A 22,390-nucleotide genomic window follows, 5' to 3' on the forward strand; every position below is an offset into this window, starting at 1 on the left:
TCCCTCTCCTGTGTGGCAGCCTGGGAACTTTCTCCAGGAAGCAAGCTGGAGCAGTCATCAAATTAATTTCATTTGTTTCCCATCTCTCATGGATCTCTGTCCTTCACTGCCTCATGTCCAATGTCCTGAGATCCATTAATGTTTCATGTATTTTGTCCAGGTCCTCAGTTGTTTCATGAAGGAGGGCAAATTTGGTCCTTATTCCATTTTGGCCAGAAGTGGAAGTCATCTTTAACTCTTTAATACATGCAATTTAAGTCCTCAAAAGGAACTTAAAATGTTTAATTTCCCTACACTCTTCCCCACTTCTCTATTTCTTATTGTCTAGTAATTTTTTTTGCTTTCAATCCTATTGTATCCTCATTTTATAAAAAACTATCGAACCATTCAGATGTACAGAATAACCCTAAGTGGCTATTAGTCATAATAGCTGCCTCTGGAAAGATAAACAACTAGGAATCAGAAAAGAAAGGGAGATTTACTTTCCACTGTATGCACCTTGTAACTTCTGAAATTTCCACCATATGCACTTATTAATTATACAGAAGGATTTTGAAAGTATTTAGATTTTTATATATGCTTCTATAATTCTGCTCACAGATATTTTCACTCCTTCCTTGGTTCAGTTTGCTTCTTGCAGAATAAATCATCTCTGTATCTAAAAACAGCATTTGTCTGCATTTTAAATTATAATTATTTATATTTTATATAATTTTATATATAATTATAATCTTATTTATAATAGATTTATAATTTAATTAGAATTCTCTAATACAGAATTCTTTGATGCTATTACTCCAGTATCTTCTGTTTCTATTGTTGTCATCTCTTTTCCGTTTTTAAATGACATATTTTCCTTCAAGTAGCTTTTAAAATTTCACGTACAATGTCGATTTTTTTGTTTTGTATCTGCTGTTTGGCATTTGTTGAAGCTTTTCAAGGTTGTGGACTTTCATCATTTGCATCCATTATTTCTCTGACAAATTCCTGGTCTTTATTTTCCTTGGTCTTATTTTCTCCAAAATACTACTAAGACATGGAGGATGGGGGTGCCCTGGTGGCTTAATTGGTTAAGCATCTGACTCTTGGTCTCGGCTCAGGTCATCATCTCAGAGTTGAGAGACCAAGTCCCACACTGACCTAGGCGTTTGGTACAGATTCTGTTTAAGATTATTTACCTCCCGGATGCCTGGGTGGCTCAGCAGCTGAGAGTCTCTGCCTTTGGCTCAGGGTGTAATCCCGGGGTCCTGGGATCAAGTTCCACATCAGGCTTCTTGTGAGAAGCCTGCCTCTCCCTCAGCCTATGTCTCTGCCTCTCTTTCTCTGTCTCTCATGAATGAATAAAATCTTTAAAAAAAAAAAATTATCTCCCTCCCTTCTCCTTCTGCCTCTCCCCCTCACCACCCGTTCACATGCCTTCTCTAAAATAAATATATCTTTAAAAAAAGACATGGAAGATCAGACAATGGAGCTCAACATAAGCCTCTTCATTTCACATTTGCCACCTTTTCTCTGTGCTGCATTCCACAATCAGTTGTTCTTGACATGTTTAGTAGTTGCTTCAGTTACCGACCTCTAATCTGCATGGGACTTTACATTAGAGGTTCAGAATTCTTGCCCCTATGCAGGTAACACAGATGTCAGTCACTGAAATTCCCATTTCTGTGTATTTGCTCTCTGCTCGAGAAAGCATCAGGCAAGCAGCACATTTATGGTTCTAAACACAGGTAATTCTACAGAAGTGTTTTACCTTGGTTTATTACCACAGAGAACAGTTCTAGATATGCAGCTTCATATAAGAAACTAAATTCTGGCCTGGGGTCATATTCAGTTCCTAAGTATGAGATTAGGCTTTGAAGACTCAAACCTAAATACTAAATACTTGGCTCTAGTCTGTGTTTTCCATTGCGTCTACAACTTTAGTCTTTCTCAATATTAGTTTTTTCTCACTGATTTGGAAATTTTCACTTCATCTCTGAATGCAGTTTTGCATTAAAGAAAATTTCTTTCTTCAGCCATTCCTATATACAATGAATTCTGTTATTCTGAGAAGAAATTTGTACTATATAACTAAATTTAAGTTTTTTAAAAACCTAGACTCCTTTAAGATTCTTCTAATAAGCAGATATATGTCTCTCTCCTAAATTCAAATAACTTAGTCACCGCTGCAGTCATAAAGTGTTTGAAATACCACCCAAGGAGTAGTCCTTGGATCCAGTTCTGCTGCCATAAAAGGATGATGAGTGTAAAGGTAAAAGCCCTAAAGAAACCAAACAGGAAAATATCTAAAAATACAATATCAAATTCTTTACTTCATCTCATTTTATCAATAATTAAGATTTTTTTTTTTTACCACTCTGAATTAAATTCTACTAAAAAACCAAAATATTACTTAATAGGTCATTACATAGGATATCTTTATACACCACCATTACACTTACTTTTTTACATTTACCACTACCCCTCCAGGCTACATTCCAAGATCAATGCCTTCTCCACAAGTACTTAGCAGTTGTCTCATATATTTATATTCAGTAAATCTCAAAAAAATTTAATCTGTATCTATAGGATCAGCAACTAAATTTCTGACTAGCCTTTCCCAATAAAAAATACTAATGTGTAAGCTTTTATTTTTAAAGAATTTATTTATTCATGAGAGACACAGAGAGAGAGGCAGAGATATAGGCAGAGGGAGCAGCAGACTCCCTGTGGGGAGCCCAATATGGGACTCGATCCAGGACCCCAAGATCATGCACTGAGCTGAAAGCAGATGTTCAACCACTGAGCCACCCAGGCATCTCCTGCAACTTGTTTTTTAAAGCAAATGTCTTAACTTTTGGTAGTAGCTTAACAAATACACAGGCAATAAAGGCAATTTAAAATGCCTCAGAAGAGATCTTAATATGTTCACTGCTTGGCATGATGGAGAATACACTGTTTAGAATCTAAGCGCATTCCCAGTCAACAACCTGTGGCCTCAGTACCTAGACCTCAGTTTATTAATTTGTTGAAAAATGTTAAAAAAACAAAAAAAACAAAAAAAAACAAAAAAAAACAAAAAAAAGAGAGAAAGAAAAAGAAAAAGCATCTGAAAACTAAAACATTTCCAGAGTGCTGTTTTACTAAAATGTCATGAATCTATGATTCTCATCAGTTTCATTATTTTAAATTAGGGTATTCACTTAGTGCATAATGCACAGCTGACCCCATCATTCAATATTCTGAAGAAGAAAGCACCTCAAGCTCTTCACAAGGTCTATTACCAACCCATACCTGTCTAAGTTAGTGCTACCAGAGGAGTAGTCCTTGGATCCAGTTCTGCTGCCATAAAAGGATGATGACTGTAAAGGTAAAAGCCCTAAAAAAAACCAAACAGGAAAAATTTAATTCTTAAATCAACCATTCAAGTTGATTTAGTAATAAAATTATGCATTAGGCCTGTTTATATTTAACTCTTTTCCCCCTTTCTTTTCATCAAAGTAATATATATTCATGTTAGAAGATCAAACACTGTGGAAAGGTTGTTTAGGACAGCAAATACTCTCCTGTCCAAAAGCTCTACAAATTTTGCTACTAATTTCTTAACCACTTTTTAAAACTTTTCCTCACTTCCTTTATAATGTTAGATAATGTTTCTATTTCTCAATTTATTTCATTATAAACAGCATCAGTTACCTCTATTATGAAAAATTAGAAATTTCTCATTTATATTACCCAATTCTCGGGCAAAAGACTTTTTTTTGGCTTAACAAAATACTTAAGCATTCTGTTTTCTATCTATAGGTTGACTATAAAAGGTGAAAACCAGTAAGTGCAGTTTACATAATATATTATTATTTCAGAGGTATGAATTTTATTAGATACTTTTTTCTGTAGAAGAATATCACAATCCCGAACCACTAAAAGAAAAATGTTTCTAGAGTCCTAATCAAATGAATTCTCTTAACCTCTCAAAATCATGCCATATTTTAGCTTGCTTCAATTTAATTTCCACCTGATATAATATTTAAATTAATACTACATAGTGGAGTCTCTAAGGAGGATCAGAGAGATATGTTAAATGTGCAAACATTCCTATCAATTCGTGGACAGTCTTTTAGTTTTTGTAAAAACAGGGTACAAGCTGAGCTTAAACAACTGCTTTAGGGCAATAATTCCAAGATGTTCTGGAACTTCTAACATGTAGCAACACTGATAAGATTCAGTTTTAACCACTTTAACTCCTTGGATTCATTTTATGGTCCAGGTACTTTGACAATGAAAAAGTTTAATTTTAGGTAGTTAATTAGGAAAGAAAGTAAAGGTAAATTTTTTGCTAATAGAATAAAGTTCCTTTACATTTCTAATACTTCAGGCAAGTACTGGATACAAATTGGCACCCAATAACTAGTACTGAATCATGCAATATTCCTGAATAATATAGAGATAATCCCAGTTTCAATTTTTATTTCTAGTCTTAATACAGTATGTCATATAATAAATGATTATCTTATATGAAGACCAAATACTTACCTGATGTCCTATTCTCTTCTGACTGTTTCAAACTCAGCTGCTTCTCTCTACTGCTGGTTAAATACTTTCTGGAGGGATCTGTCATAGCCTTGTTGTTCCTACAGTTAATAATTTAATTCAATATATGCATAGGTATATAAAGACACAGTTCTTAATTTTAAGTAGTTATCATTTCAGAATATTTACATTTCACATGTAGTTAAAATTCCTTAAGTCACATTTCCCCCATGTATTACTCCCAAATACCTAAACCTATACAAGTGGAGCAGGATCACTCGGAAATACACTCATGCTTTGATTAATAGTGCTTATTTTAGGAGACCCATCATGCATATAGCAGATAATGCAGATACTCTACCCAGACTCACTCTGACCCCACTTTTGTGTCCTCTCTTCCACACCAATTTAGGTTTGTTTTTGACAGCCATACCCAGGGCTCTTTTCCACAGATTGTCCTCAAGCTACTAGAGTTCCTTTACCTGCACTCTGAGAGTCACAAGTAAGGTCAAGAAGCCCAAGCCCATTTCCCTTGCCTTGGATGAGAACAACTTTAAAGTGAAAAAACTTTTTAAAAATGGTTATATAACATCATTTCCTCTTTGTTTTTTTTTTTTTTTTAAAGATTTTATTTATTTATTCATGATAGTTACACAGAGAGAGACAGAGAGGCAGATACACAGGCAGAGGGAGAAGCAGGCTCCATGCAGGGAGCCCGACGTGGGACTCGATCCCAGGCCTCCAGGATCGTGCCCCGAGCCAAAGGCAGGCGCCAAACCGCTGCGCCACCCAGGGATCCCTCATTTCCTCTTTGTAATTAGGATGAAGCCTAACCTCTGCTTGATTTTTGTCTGAGATCACATTCAGGCTTCACTTCCTATACTCACTGACTGACTTGCTTTCCCTACTCCTTTCCTGTTATCCTCTGGGAGTACTTTCTTAAATAATCACACAAACCACCATTTCAGGGTCTGCTTCTAGAGAACTTGATCTACAACAGCTGGTTGTAGAAATGGGCCTAGGAAGCATACTTCTAAGCACAGGATTCTGGAATTGGACCATTTATTTGGCAATGGTAACAGAAATCCTACTACTGGTGAAAATCCCTCTAGGACCTTATATTTTACAATTACTACAATTTTTCATCTGTAGTGAATTGGGATGGAATAAATTAGAAGAGAACATGGCTCATGCGATATCTCTAGCATGCAAGAAATGTGGTAGATCACAAAATGGATCTTACTGGAGTTACAGAAATGTTCTAAAACTAGATTATGGTGATGTTGCACAACTTAATCAATCTACCCAAAATTACTGAATTGTACATTTTTAAAAAAGTGAATTTTATAATATGTAAATATGTACTTCAATAAAGTTTAAAAATATGTCCCAAATTATTCCTTTCCTTGTCCCTGTCAAGAAATCCAGTCTAATCTATTTTCCTATTCCTTAATGGGATGGCTTTGTGATTTCTTTCCCCAAAAGATTGCAACAGATATTAAGAGTTTGTAACTTCTGATTGTAAGGCTAAAAGCACTTTGCAGATTTATGTTTACTCTCTTGGAACCCTGACATTGCTTTGTGAGTAACTCCAGGCTAACTTGTTAGATGATGAAAGACACACGGCCCAATCATTCTGATCACCCAACTACTAGGCAGCCAATATGGGTAAGGCCATTCTGGACCAACCAACTACTAGCCAACTCACCAAATGACCATGGATGTGTGACAAAATGAGAGTACTCAGCCACAATCAGCCAATTCCAGCCCAGATAAGCAGAACCACTCAAGTCGCCATTAACTCATAGGCGATAATAGCTACTATTTTAAGACACTACATTTTGGAGTGGTCAACAGATAACTGATACAAATGATATAGAATAATAACCATAAAGACTATAGAACTGTTTGATTGTTGCTATGAGTACTGATCCACTCAAGAGAGAATATGATAGATTCAGCTGAGCCAACCATCAACTTAAACACAAAGACACCATGAGGAATCACTCATCCAAAGTGATTGGATCAAAATCATCAGTTGCGGGATCCCTGGGTGGCGCAGCGGTTTAGCGCCTGCCTTTGGCCCAGGGCGCGATCCTGGAGACCCAGGATCGAATCCCACGTCGGGCTCCCGGTGCATGGAGCCTGCTTCTCCCTCTGCCTATGTCTCTGCCTCTCTCTCTCTGTGTGTGACTATCATAAATAAAAAAAATTAAAAAAAACAAAAAACAAAAAAACAAAAAAACAAAATCATCAGTTGCAGCCCAGCTCTTTAGGAATTGAGAGTAAGACCATGCTATCTGCAGCAAAAAAAAAAAAAAAAAGTATATATTCCTTAGGAAGTATCACATACTACTCCTGGCATATTACTAAAGACTGAATATCTGACTATGGGTCATCAACCAGAGCTCGCCAACATGAGCTGGGTGCTATCATACTCCTGAAGTCGTAAGATCAGGAAGATAAGAGGAGTAATCCTTAGAAAAATGGAAGTGGTATACCTAGGATGAGTTCTACATAAACAGGAATAGATAACAAGAACAGGCTTTATGAGTACTCCCTATAACCAATGAAAGAAGGAAAAAAAAAACCTGGCTCGATTCATGGATAGATCATCTCAGTATCTTGCTAGAAAATGAAAATGAAGTGTTGTTGCACTAGAGAGCCATTACTGGACTGCCCAAAAAGGGGATGGTAAAAGGAAATCCTCTACTGTGCAGAGTTTGAGAGGTGCATTTCATTCACCACTCTGTGTGGAGAAAGGAGTGGGCTATGGATTCCTAAATAGTGGCAAACTGTTTGCATGGATAGTCAGGAGCCTGCAAATAACAGGCCTGGAAGATCAGGGAGAAATGATTTATGAAGAGATAAATGAATAGCCATAAGAAATGTATATAAAGGGTGAAGATCTTTTTCACATATTAATGTTCACCAGAGAACTCCACTACAGAGACATTAAAAAATCAGGTCCTGGTTCCCCCACAGGGGGAACTTTTTCACCCGTGGGAATAGTAAGAATCCCATTTAATCTAAAGCTATGGCTGTTACTCATTTTGGGCTCCTCATGTTGGCAGAGCATCAGGCAAAGAAAGGAAATGCTATACTAGCAGGAGTAACTGGTTTGATTATTATAAGGAGGTAGGGTTGATGCTGTAGCTATATAATGAGGGCAGGAATATGTTTGGAATAATAGGAGCACACTAGGGACTCTCCTAGTGCTATCATGTTCAGTTTTAACTACGAATGGGCAATCTCACCAACCATGGCCTGCACAAGCACAGAGTGACCAGGGGGCTCATCCCCACAGGGATGCAGATCTTAGTCATATCACTAGGCAAATCACCAAGACCAGCAGAAGTATTAGTGAAGAATGCAGTAAACCTAGAACAGATGGTAGAAGAAAAAGATGATAGTATCAGTTATAGCCTCAGGGCTATCTATACCAATAAGGACAAAAAGGACTATAGCTCATCCCTTTAACTCTCCTTTTGTAAGATTTTCATCCAGATATTGGGCAGTATCAATGTGAAGAATCTGTGATAACATGGAATGAATTTAATAAGTAATGCTCCAATAGAGCCCCTCCGATCCCTTCGTGTTACACCTCCAAAATGTGTTTTCAACAGTTAGCACCTGCAGTTCTTCTTCAGAGGACTGCCTTTGGGCTACTTAACATATTCTGTCCATCTGGGCAGAGCCACAGAACCAAAGACTGTACAGTATGAGAACACAAAAGCCCAACTTCCTTACTTCAATTTGGAACAGACCCAGAGTCCCTTGCTGGATCAAGATAAAGCCTACTCTCCCACAGAGATCACACCCTTGGTTGGCTTCCTCCCGTCCCTGTCCTATTTTCCTCACTCTGGTCTCTCTTATGGGCACTTTCTTAACAAGTCACTTTTCAAGTATATTAATCTACAGTCTTCTAAGAAACTTAAACTTCAAAAAATCTAACTGTGATATTGTAAAAAGTATTATTAGCCCAGAACAAAGATCAGAAACTTAGGGCTCACCAGACAGAATTCTAAGTGGGAAAAGTGAGATGACCCCAAAGTGTGGTGAATATGGTGAACTGGCATGCAATTGTTTATTACAACCACCGTTTAGCATATCTGTCCTATAAAAGCCAGAAAGCTAAAAAACTACATTTCCTAGTTAAGTGTTCAGGATGTGAATCAAGATAAGGTAATTACATAGAATTGTATAAGATCTGCAAAGTGGAAGTAAGACAAAGATCATGTGTTCTATTGTGATGGCAAAAACCATTTTGGAAGTGTCTGGTTTTTCTGTAGAGATTTCTAATCTTGGTAGTGTCAGCATGGTTCCAGAGATGACAGCTTCCAATTCAGCTATTAGATTTGGCAATAGAGACACCTGGGTGGCTCAGTGGTTGAGAGTCTGACTTCAGCTGAGGGCGTGATCCTGGAGTCCCGGGATTGAGTCCCTTATCGGGCTCCCTGTATGGAGCCTGCTTTTCCCTCTGCCTATGTCTCTGCCTCTCTTTCTCTGGGTCTCTCATGAATAAATAAAATCTTAAAAAAAAAAAAAAAGATTTGACAATAGCCAGGAGCATCTTTGGTGACCTGATCTGTGGCATAGTTCTCAAAATCATCCTGAAAGCTTAACCTATAGCCTGTATTTTCAGGTTTCCTAATGATTCTGGTTATTTCATACTCTCTGAAGGCAAACATTTTTGTGTGTAAACTAGCTAAAGTGAATTTTATTTCCTACAACTGGACCCTGAACCCACAAATTTTGTTACTAGAAGTGGGGTGCTATCATAACAAATCTAAAATATATTGCACTACCTACAGTAGTAAGGTAGAGAGTAAGGACTCCAATATTACAGATTAGAAAGCTGGTAACGATTGTTATATCTCAGCAAGATATTTATATCTTGTTATCTGCAGGGGCACCTGGATGGCTCAGTCGGTCGAGTGTCCGAATCTTGGTTTCGGCTTAAGTCATGATCTCAGGATCAAGTCCCACATCAGGCTCTGCACTCATTGGGGAGTCTGCTTGAAAATATCTCCCTCTGCCCCTCCCTCAACTTCATGCATGCATGTACGCACTCTAAAATAAATCTTAAAAAAAACAAAACAAAACAAACCCAAAGCCTGTCATCTGTAATGTCTTTGAAAGCAGACTGCATACTTACTCAACCTATAGCTCTAAAAGATTGAGACAATATGAACACTGGTCTGTGTTTCAGCAAGGCCCTATTCAAGACAGATAAATTCAGGCAAGGGCTAGCCACCTTACAATCAAAGATGAAAAAGAATACAGCTCTCTGTGCCAATGGCCTAGAATTGAAATTGCCTGGTAATGAGACCATACGAGACCAAAAAAATCCAATTCCTTCTGATACTCAAACTGAGGCAACGTTAGGAGGTAACTGAGGAAGTAGCTTGGGAAAAAACAACTGTATGTTAATATTAAGGGAAACTGGGTAAGGGTACAGAGGAACATTCTATATTGTCTTTGCAACTTTTCTGTAAATCTAAAATTATTTCAAAACTTAAGAGTTTATTAAAACAAAAAATCCAAACAACAAAAATAATGGCCTGAATTCTTTCTCAAGCCTATAAAATCCTGCTCGTTGTAGCTTTAAAGAAACTTCTAGACTTCTAAAACTCCTAGATTTCTGGATACTTCTAAACTCCCAGAACTTGATCAGCATGAAGCAGGCTACAAAAGCTGCATAATAGCCCCAAGGAAGAACAGAGTCTTCAAAACCTAATTCATCTATGCCCTTGAAAGATAACAGGCAAAGGAAATCTACCAGAGGACAAAGTCAGGAGTCAAATGAAGTATAGTGGGGAAGGGAGTTTCTCCCAGAGGATAGAAGAGAGACTGCGATATGGGCTAACCAAGAACTTACTCTACTGCCTTCACTGTCTTCACAACTTCTGCCTACAAAGATTTTATTGCTGCAATAGAACAGCAACTCGTTAAGTTTCCTATTCCTGCCTTTTCTAAATGGAAATTTTTATTGTGGTTATCCTATGCCAGCAATGTATAATGATGTATGCATGGAAATGGGAGTGGGGAAAACAGATTAACTTGCCTTTTAGGTATCAGACTATGAGGAACATGGTAATATGCACACTATGATCTTATAGAGAGAACTACACATCACCCAGAGATCCTGGACTCTGAACTGGATATAATGACTAAACATATGGGAAGAATGATGAACAGGTATACTTCTATGGCTAGAGAGGTAAACTATAGTAGACTGTTAAGTTGTCCCCAAATAACTGCTCTATCCTTCTGCCATAATAGGATTTGGGATAGGCCAGGCATATTTCCCAGTTTCTCATAATTTGATATAACAACACGACCAAATTCTGGCCAATGTGCACCAAAGTAGTGTGTACAATTTTCAGCCTTAATGAAAGCAGTAAGCCCTCCCCTTTTGTTCCTTTCCCCACTCCCACCAATAGGCATGCAAAAATGAGAGCAGAGGCTAAAAGCAGTTATCTCAGTTCACTGTAGGTCAAAAGATAGTATGAATCTGAGCCCATGGTGATATAGTTTTAGGTATCACACCAGTCCTATCACCTACTCAGTTTTATACCTATTGCAGCAATAGGACAAAGATCTCCATAAATAAACTTTCTTTAGCTTTTTCCCCAACTACCTTCTGGTGACCTCTGACCCAGAATACTAGTTAATTGACTATCAACCGATTTCTGTTAAGGCATTAATTGACCATTTGCAATGATATGGATGGAGCCAGAGTACTAATGCTCAGCAAAATAAGTCAGTCAGAGAAAGACAAATACCGTATGATTTTACTCACATGTGGAATTTAAGAAACAAAACAAATATTCTAGAGGAAAAAAAGAGAGAGGAAAACCAAAAAACAGACTCTTAACTATAGAGAACAAACTGATGGTTACAAGAAGAGAGCTGGGTAGGAAGAAAGGTTAAATAGGTGATGCGGATTAAGGAGTACACTTGTTGTGATGAGTAGTGGGTATTTTATGTAAGTGTTGAATCACTAAATTTTACACCTGAATTAATATTACATTGTATGTTAACTGAAAATTAAATAAGAACTTTTTAAAAAAGGTAATAACTGAGGTGTTTCATAACAGTATAATAACCATTTTCCCCCCAACATAAAAAATTCTTCCCATGATGAGGAAGAGATTGTGAGCTGGTGACTGTTCTGTTGTTAGGTCTATCCTTTTTTGTTCAACCAGAAAATACCTCTAAAAGACTGATGTTCCTTGCATAGACATGTCAGGTTCACATCTTTTTCTTTTTACAGAGAGCGTGCCCACAGGCAAGGGGGTAAGGAGGTAGTGGCGTGGGGAGGGAGACAGCATCTTAAGCAGGCTCCACACCAGCGTGTAGCCTCAAATGGGGCTCAATTTCATGACCCTGAGATCATGACCTGAGCTGAAATCAAGAGTTGGACCCTTAGCCACTGAGCCACCCTGGTACCCTGGGTTCACATCCTTTTTACTGCTAGGCTAACTTTTCACACAAATAGGGTAAAAAAAATTCACAGGTAAAGAGAAGGAAAGAATTCACAACAAAATAACAGCCAACAAGAAACATCTGTTTAATGAGTTCTTCAATTCTATTCTTTGTCTCAGTATTGCAGGTAAAAAAAGCTAGGATGGGAGAGGTAATGAAATTACCAAAACAATTAGCAATGGCCAAATAATCTCTATGGAGTCTATAATCTACCATCACCAAAATACTTTAAATTCTATTCTATCTTTAGCATTCTCATAAATTGTACCTCCTCCACCAATATTCCATAGGGAGTGTGTCAATGTAAGAAACACTGATCTAGTGCCATAGGCATTCTTTTTTTTTTTTTTTTCCTTAAGATTTGAGAGAAAAAGCATGAAGGGGGGAGGGGCAGAGGGAAAGGGAGTGTGACTCCCAGACTTGGGGCTCAATCCCAGGACCCTGAAATCATGATCTGAGCTGAAGGCAAAAGCTTAAGTGACTGAGCCACCAAGGTGCCTCTACTGCCATAAGGTTCTTTTTTTTTTTTTTTTTTCTTACTTATGATAGTCACAGAGAGAGAGAGAGAGAGAGAGAGAGGCAGAGACATAGGCAGAGGGAGAAGCAGGCTCCATGCACCGGGAGCCCGGCGTGGGATTCGATCCCGGGTCTCCAGGATCGCGCCCTGGGCCAAAGGCAGGAGCCAAACCGCTGCGACACCCAGGGATCCCTGCCATAAGGTTCTTAAACCAACTTACGATGATGAATCATTTTCCTTAGGGTAATCTTCATTCAGCTCTGAACCAGATGATAACATTCTTTTTCTCTTTTCAGTCCTGTAGAGGACAAAGAAAAAAAGTTATTTAAAAAAGCCATAATTTATATCATTAAGAAGTGTAAACCAACAAACTCAAGGACAAGAACCATGACTACTGCTGCCTAATTCTCTAAACCACATTTTGATTAATATACTGTATATGTGCATGCTCAGTATGTGTCACTGACATAAATTATAAATAAAACAATTACCTACTAAAAATATACTCTATACTTTCTTCTAATATACTTTACTAACCGCACAATCTCCTTTTTCTCAAAATATTTGTCTTCCTAAATGGCATAAAAGACACTTATTTATAAACAGGCAGAGCTAATGACTAAGAAAGAAAAAAAGTAAATCTTCCATACCTATTTTCTAATAACCCTGATCTAAGTGGTGTGGATGCAGATGTCAAAGAGGGAATTGTCCGGGTGACAGTTATTCCACTTCCTGTTGCAGTCTTAATTGATCCTCTACCTGGATTACCAAGAACTTTTCGAAATGGAATATCATCTTTAGTTTCCAAACTTCCTCTTTTTGAAGATGCCTGTAAGAGTAAAGTTTAACATAGCTAAATGTTCAAATTAATTGATATGCCTTTAGATCATTGATTCCAATGTGGAATCAATTTTTAAAAATACAACTGGAAACCCATCTCCAGACATTCTAGCCTAATTGGCCTAGGCTGAGGCCCATTCATTAGTTTTTTTTAAAAGCACTCCAGCGGAGTGTAATATACAATTTGTGTCAGAAGCTGAACTTGACACTTATTTTCTTCCAGCACGCCTATAAATTTAAATTTTCCACAATAAAACTAGAGGCAGAAAAGGAATTTTCTTTGAATATTTGACTTAAAAACAAAAGACTCAGATACACAAGATATGATTTTAGTGATCAGGATAAAAATAAATCTTCAGAGAAAAAAATCCAGTATGATTATGATAAAGTGACATAAATGTGAGAAAAAGGAGCAACAATGACATTTCGTTGCCACAACTAAAATGCCAAGTCACAAATACCTCATATGACTTTTGATGGGATTCTAGTCTGGAGGAATGAAACCAATATAGGTAATGATGGGAAAAATGAAACGAAGAGTCAGTCCACTGGCAGAAGATGAATCAAAGCATTTATCTTAAAGACACAGCAAGAACATACAGGGTGAATATGGCAATTTAAACATATTAGTTTGGGAAAAGCAATATTGGGAAACAGTGCTTTTGATCAGCTTTCTACCAGTAAATTTTACTAGATTAAAAGCTATGTGCTTTGTCTATGGGAGAAATTTCCAATTTCTTTCTTCTATAGAATTACATACAATGTTAGGATAGGAAAGAAAAAAATCTCTGAGATCATCTGAATAGTTTTTAAAAGTTATTTCCAAATGGGTAATACATTTTCAAGATTCAAATATCAAAATATTATTATAAAAGCCATTTCCTGTGATGTTTCATTATCACCTACTACTACTATCCACCAAATTCTTCCAGTTCCCCAGAAATATCGCAGCTATTATATATACATATAAATAATCAAATGTGGGCAGCCCCGGTGGTGCAGCGGTTTGGCGCCACCTGCAGCCCAGGGCGTGGTCCTGGAGACCCTGGATCGAGTCCCACGTCAGGCTCTTTGTATGATGCCTGCTTCTCCCTCTGCCTGTGTCTCTGCCTCTCTCTCTCTATCATGAATAAATAAATAAAATCTTTAAAAAAAAAATCAAATGTTTCAGAAATACTTATCTTTACTATATATAATATCTCCTTTAATATTTTCTATTTTGTTTTTTAATTTAATCCCAGTTATGACCCATAACATTGATTTTACAATCCCATTGATAAGAATCATTATTTGTGAGAGTATAAATATTTGTTTCTGCTTTCTATGATAACATTTATACATTTAAATATGGTAACAGTTTAAATTTCTACCCATAGATGAATCTCAAAGTAATTACACTGAGTGAAAAAGCTAGACCAAAATAATAATAATAATAATAATAATATATAATGATTTTATTTATTTAAAACCTAGAAAATGCAAACTAATCTATAGTGACAGAAAGCAAACCAGTTGAGGTTTAGGGATAGGGGCCAGAGAGAAAGCAGGAAGGAAGAATTTCAAAGGATGAGGAAACTTTTAAGGGTTATAGTTATGATCACTTGGTTGATTATAGTGATGATTTTAGAGGTATATACATAAGTCAAAACGTATCAAATTGTATACTTCTACTATGTGCAGTTTACTTTTTATTTTTTTTAAATTTTATTTATTTATTCATAGAGATACAGAGAGAGAGAGAGAGAGAGGCAGAGACACAGGCAGAGGGAGAAGCAGGCTCCGTGCAGAGCCTGACGTGGGACTCGATCCAGGGTCTCCAGGATCATGCCCTGGGCTGCAGGCAGCACTAAACCGCTGTGCCACCAGGGCTGCCCCTATGTGCAGTTTAGAGCATATCAATTACATCTGAATTTAAAACATGAAAAACACCCCACAACCTATTAAAAAAAATAAAATAAAATCTTATTCATCGGTTAGTCCAGCAAATGGACTAAGTAATCATCTCTCTGCATAGCCAAATAGAACTCATCAGTTTACTTATAAAATAGTTTCAAAGTTTTTCTTACTTTATGCCTGGTTTCCCTTTAAAAAAAAAAAAAGATTTATTTATTTATTTATTCATGATAGAGAGAGAGAGAGAGAGAGAGGCAGAGACACAAGAGGAGGGAGAAGCAGGCTCCATGTCAGGAGCCCAATGTGGGACTTGATCCCGGGACTCCAGGATCACGCCCTGGGCCAAAGGCTGGCGCCAAACCACTGAGCCACCCAGGGATCCCCCTGCCTGGTTTCCCTTTATCTTTCCCTTTATCTTTATTTATCTTATAAGATAAATTTTCAAAGACATAGCACTGCTAAGTTGCAAAAGTGTAAAGCAAGTCTCATGGCTGTCGGAATATTTATGAAAGAAAATATTTAAAAAGCAAATGGAAAATCTTAACTAAAAGTCTGGTATCATATAGTGTAGGGGTAAAGTTCATAATGCACAACAGACCCAAAAGGCATCACAGACATAATAGGAGTAAACATTTATAGCATTGTTAGTATATGGTATTGTGGGCTAATAACACTTTTACATGCATTATCTCACATAAAACCCTTAAAATATTATTGCTATCTCAATTTTACAGATGGAGAGTGAGGCTCAGGATACTCAAGGAACCCACAACTACTAAGTAGCAGCACCCAATCTCAAACCCACATCTAACTCCAAAGCTATGCTTTTAAAAACTACACTTTACTATGGTCCATAATGAATACCATGAGATGTAGAGTATAAGCTATATTGTGTTCAATAAATCTAAGAATAGTATGTGATAAATTTTGAAAAGATTTCATAATAATAGATTATAACTTTTTTTAAAAGCTAGAAAGATTCAAATGAACATACCTGATTGTCTGAGTAAGAAAGCTGCCTGTTGGTTTCCTTCTGTGAAGTCCTGCTGCCCAGAATAGCTCCAAAACTACCAGACCCCTGAGAAGGTTTCATGGCTGGTGGGGGGGGAAATAAATAAATCCCAAGCCGTTTACTTTAATAGAGTTTAATCATCATTATAGAATACTGAAAAAACAGAAGCGTAAAAAAATGAAAGTGCTTATCAACCGATTCTGAAAGTTTACCAGATATATATAGCAATTTAAATTCAGAGCTAGAAACTCAAGCAAAAAATGAAATAATATGCAAAAACTTGGGAAGACGTAAAAGAAACAAATTTTTAAATGAAAATGCTACAAATTCTCCCATATAAATATTTGGTAATTAACACTACTAAAAAGTTGGTCACTGTGTGTCTATGGCATGAACAGTGACACTGGATGCCAAGGAAACATGTCAGAATCAGAGACAGATATACTTCCAATAACGTATACTCCAAAGCATCCTCTATTAAGTTCAGCAAGCAGCATAAATGGCTTCTATTCCAAAGAAATCGATGCTAATGTAAAACATGTAAGGTACTGTAGAAGCATCAATTTGTATATACTTTTTTTGATTCATACTTTTTTAAGATTTTATTTATTCATTCGTGAGACAGAGAGAGAGAGAGAGAGAGAGAGAGAGAGAGAAAGACGGAGAGAGGCAGAGACACAGGCAGAGGGAGAAGCAGGCTCCATGCAGGGAGCCCGACGTGGGACTCGATCCCAGGTCACCAGGATCACACCCTGGGCTGAAAGCAGCACTAAACTGCTGAGCCACTCAGGCTGCCCTGGTATATACTTTTAAAGAGTATTTTATACTTTAGTCAATTTCCCTCTAATTATTTGAAATGAACATTTAAAATTCTTTTAATTTTTAAAAAATGCAAACAATACTGAACATTCATTCTTTCACCTATCTTCTTGAACTAATAAAATGATTTTTGAGGACAGGAATTCTAAGAACTCCTTTTTTTAAAAAAATATTTTATTTATTTATTCATGAGAGACAGAGAGAGAGAGAGAAAGAGAGAGAGAGGCAGAGACACAGGCAGAGGGAGAAGCAGGCTCCATGCAAGAAGCCCGACATGGGACTCGATCCTGGGTCTCCAGGATCACACCCTGGGCCGAAGGCAGTGCTAAACCGCTGAGCCACCCGGGCTGCCCTAAGAACTCCTCAGAATAAAAATTTCTAAAGGATGTACAGTTTTAAACTAAATTGGTATTATCACTTATTATTCCAAAAAAATATCTCACAGTTCCTACCCAGTATTTGACACTATTGTGGTTCCCCTCACACTACTTGCCAATGTGATACCAAAATTTTAAATTTAATTACTGGTGATGTTGAGATTTTTTTCATGTGTAAGAGCCATCTGTTTACTTCCTGAATTTCCTATATGCAGTTTCTATTTCTCTACTAGATTGTCTTTTTCATACTGATTTGGAAAGTACATTTTTGTATATTAGCAACATTAACACTATCACTGTGACTAATATTTTCTTCTTTTTTCTACTCTTGCCACAGATCACTTAAAATTTTTACACAGTACAAATTACTAATCTTTTTTTACTGAATGATTTTTATGTCATACTCAGAAAGTTCTATTCCATCCAGATATTACATTAAAATCCACTCTCCCTCTTTAATAAAGCTTTTATCATTTTATGTTCAAATCCCTGATCAATGTAAAATCTATTTTTTTTTTTTTGAAGATTTATCTATTTTAGAGAGAGAGGATGTGGAAAAGAGGGAGAGGATCTCAAGCTCACTACCCACTGAGTGAGGAGCCAATGCGGGGCTCGATCTCACAACCCTGAGATCATGACCTGAACCAAAACCAAGAGTCGGATGCTCAACCAACTAAGCCACCCAGGAGCCCAAATGTAAAATCTATTTAGATGAATGGAGTGGAATAAGGGAGCCAGCTTTATCTTCTTAAATGGTTAGTTGTCTTGACAGATAACACTTTTATCAAATTTTAGTCTCTTTTCCACTGATCAGAAATGCCACACACTATATAATAAATGCATTATACTTTTTGAAGTAGTTTTACATTCATTATCCTACTCTGGTCTCTGTAAAGTTTATATTATCACTTTGGGGCAGCCAAGGCAACTAAACCCAAAAGATTAAAATAACTAGCCTAAGAGCATAAAACAAGTCACTGCTATTCTTAATTACTATCATATGTCGTCAGTCATGCTTTATATTTATGAGTTCTTATTCTTTAATAAGCCCTGAAATTAAGGTGATATAACCCTTCATTTTAGAGATGAGGAACCTGAAATTTAATCATTAAGTGCTATATTGAAATAAGTAGAGGTAGGATTCAAATCTAAATCTGTTTAGGTCCAAAGCTCCTATTTTTCCATTTATCATGTTGTTCAAATTCAAACTTGGGTCCCTAGACGATCTGCTGTGGTTTCCATTCCAATATATATAGACATGCTTTTCTTACACATCAATTCTTAAAACAGTGGTTCAATTAAAATGATGGGTATGATGGAATGAAACAAAAAGAGAAATATAGACATAGTCCCTGACATATTCTAAAAAATGTTAACAGTATTCAATTCCTTGATTCTAAAATTCAACAGTTATTTAGTAAATTGACATAGCTCAGATTTGGTAACATGAACACAATGAGTAGGTACTAAATGGCACACAATCATAATTTTTTTTTCATTTTACAAGGAAAATAGCACATCAAATAGATACATTAAATATAAGCAAAGTAGCACTGCTACATCCTCATTTTCTAATATTTTTATATTTAAGAAGCCCAATTTAAAGTCTGTCAACTCTAAAGTATTAGTAATTTATTAGTAATAAAGTTTTGATAATAATAGAGCTGGATACTAACAGTAATAACAGAAAACTTCTTTTAAGCACTAGATTATTCCTTAAAAATATCTATAACATTTTTTAAAAAATCAAAACATTTTAAATGAAAAGGATTAGGAAGGGACAGGGGAATCTGATAATATTGTTTATGATTTTCTATAGTACTTGCTGTCTTCACAGTAAGACTAAAACCATGGAGTAAGTTTCACATAGACAAAGACAAGTATCTAAGATTTATATAACAAGGTAACTCTTCCCAATCATAATTTAAATCTTCCTCCTTTGCTAGCCATATTCTTTTGTGGAATCCTTAGGGTTTTCTCATATAGTAACATATCATCTCTTCTTCCTCTTTTTTTTCTTTAAAGTAAGCTCTACACCTAATGTGGGGCTTAAACTCATGACCCAGAGATCAAGAGCTGCATGCTCTCCAGACTGAGCCAACCAGGGACCCCCTACTTCTTCCTAATTTGGATGCACTTCATTTCTATTTCTTGCCCAAGTGCTCTCGCTAGGACTTCTAGTATTATGTTGGATAGCAGGAAAAGGCATTCTTGCCTTGTTCCTTATCTTAAAGAAAAATCTTTCAGTTTTTCATTGCTGAGTATGTTAGCAATGTATGTGGCTTTTCATCTACATGTGGGCTTTTCATCTACAGCTTTTATTGGGTTAAGGTAATGTCCTTCTATTTCTAGTTTCTTGAATGTTTTATCATGAAAGGGTTTTGAATTTTATCAAATGCTTTCTCTGCATGTGGCTTTTGTCCTTCATTCACTCATTTGGTGTATCACATGGATTTTTTCCTATCTCGAACCATCCTTCCATTTCAGAAATAAATTCCACCTGGTCATGGTACATAATACTTTTTTAATTTTTTTTTTTTTTTTTAAGATTTATTTGACAGAGAAGAGAGTGCACGTGCACGCACAAGCAGGGGGAGTGGCAGGCAAAGGGAGAGAGAGAAACAAGCTCCCCACCTAGCAGGGAGTCTTATAGGGGATTTTGATCACAGGACCCTGGGATCATGACCTGAGCCGAAGGCAGATGCTTAACTGCCTGAGGCAATCAGGCACCCCTATACTCCTTCTTAAAAATATTTTATTTATTGAAAGCGACAGAGTAAGGAGGGGGAGAGGGAGAGAAATAAGCAGTCTCCATGCCTGAATGCCAAGCCTGATGCAGGGCTCAATCATGATGTGAGTCAAAACCAAGAGTGGGATGCTTAACTGACTGAGCCACCCAGGTATCCCGGTATATAATCCTTTAAATGTGCTGTTGAATTCAGTCTGCCAGTGCTTTGCTGAAGATTTGTGTATCAATATTCACCAGGGACACGGTCTACTATCTATTATATTCTTTTTTTTTTTAAGATTTTATTTATTTATTCATGAGAGATGCAGAGAGAGAGAGGCAGAGACACAGGCACAGGGAGAAGCAGGCTCCTCACAGGGAGCCCAACACGGGACTCGATCCTGGGACCAGGATCACACCCTGAACCAAAGGCAGAGACGCTCAACCACTGAGCCACCATTATATTCTTTTATAACAGTTAATAGCAAACCCTGGGTAGATTTGTGCTCACCTGCGTGAAGTCTGTTTTGATGTACTGCATCTAGAAACAACCTCATTTCCTCTGCATCCTTACTTGGTACTTTGTCAATAGACAAAAAGCTGTTATCTTGTAGAGTTAACATTAGGCGGCTTTGTTTTGCTCCACTGGGTCGAAGCACCACGTTTTTAATGTTATGACTTAGCTAATCAACACAAAAGGAAAATTATGTTATTGTTAAAAATATATGGTGACAAAGTATAACAAGTTATACAAGCAATACTAAACTTTATGCTTGCTAAATTTTATTTCTTAGTCTTTCCCATATTAATTTAGAGTTTTTTCCTTCCAACCAAAAAGAATTCCCATTTCTTGATACACTTAAGTCAAAGATTTCACTTTTAGGAAAGGCAAACATCTACTATTAAAACTTATTTACAAAGTAACCCTACCACTGTTGATTTTATGGTAGGGAATTGCATATTTTCAGGTATAGTTATAAAGCTATAAAAATTAGTGAGTTAACAATTTATAGAGCTGGGATGCCTGGGTGGCTCAGCAGTTGAGCGCCTGCCTTTGGCCCAGGGTGTGATCCTGGAGTCCCGAGATCAAGTCCCACATCGGGCTCCCTGCATGGAGCCTGCTTCTCTCTCTGCCTATGTCTCTGCCTCTCTCTCTCTGTGTCTCTCATGAATAAATAAAATCTCAAAAAAAAAAAAAATTTACAGAGCCTAGATGGTTACACCAGTGCTAGCTTAGAAAGCCATACTGTGTTACAGACTTTCTTTTTCTTCACTCTTCCCACCTTTTTTTTTTTTTTTTTAAACAAAAGCTTGTATAATATTCTGGCAATTGGTTTGGGTAGCTGTAAATTTTTTTTATAAAAAAATTTTATTTATTTATTCATGAGAGATACAGAGAGAGAGAGAGAGAGACAGAGGTAGAGACATAGGCAGAGGGAGAAGCGGGCTCCATATGCAGGGAGCCCGATGCGGGACCCGATCCCGGGACTCCAGGATCACACCCTGAGCTGAAGGCAGACGCTCAACTGCTCAGCCACCCAGGCATCCCGGGTAGTTATAATTTAAAAGGATTTCTTAACCCAAATGATCATCCTCAAAAGGATTCCAATTCTTAAAAACACATCAAAATGAACCTTTATCAATACAAGACATCTTTCTTCATTTCTGTCTGTACACACACACACACACACACACACACACACACACTTTTTTATTTTTAACTAATCTCTACACCCACTATAGGGCTCAAACTTATAGCCCCAAGTTCAAGAGTTGCTTGCTCTACCCACTGAGCCAGCCAGGTGCACCCATCCTTTTTTTCTTTTTTAAGTGTCTAAGCAGGCTCATTTAACTTTCATTCACTCATGAAGATCATAAGCACTCTAGAAACTAATTTAGCTTACTTTTTCCATTCCCCAAAATTGGTTCAATAATTTGTCTTATACTCTTCCAGACTCTGGATATGTGCTATCAAGTGATAACTTTTATTTTCTCTTGGCCAAAATTTTTCCAAGACCAAATTAATAAATCTTGCAGTTTACTACCTAAGTAATTCTTGCCAACTAGGCATCTTTATTCTCTAATGTTCTCCCTCAGCCGGAGTATACAAAGGCTTCAAAAGCCGCTTTTTGCTGAAAACATACCCTTTAAATATTATAAAGGAAGAATAGCTTTTTTTTTTTTTTTAAAGACTTTACTTATTT

At 36.9% G+C, this 22,390-nt stretch overlaps 1 protein-coding gene across 1 annotated transcript in view; it reads right to left on the reverse strand.

The window, feature by feature from the left end:
• USP37 (ubiquitin specific peptidase 37) overlaps positions 1-22,390 on the reverse strand; it is a 96,106-nt gene that overhangs the window by 61,249 nt on the left and 12,467 nt on the right. Inside the window, 6 exon segments of the mRNA NM_001313862.1 lie at positions 3,274-3,358; positions 4,513-4,610; positions 12,738-12,815; positions 13,168-13,346; positions 16,245-16,345; positions 20,698-20,869. Coding sequence (NP_001300791.1) covers positions 3,274-3,358; positions 4,513-4,610; positions 12,738-12,815; positions 13,168-13,346; positions 16,245-16,345; positions 20,698-20,869 — 713 coding nt within the window.

The sequence above is a fragment of the Canis lupus genome, chromosome 37, assembly GCF_011100685.1.
Source record: "Canis lupus familiaris isolate Mischka breed German Shepherd chromosome 37, alternate assembly UU_Cfam_GSD_1.0, whole genome shotgun sequence".
Lineage (NCBI taxonomy): Eukaryota > Metazoa > Chordata > Mammalia > Carnivora > Canidae > Canis > Canis lupus.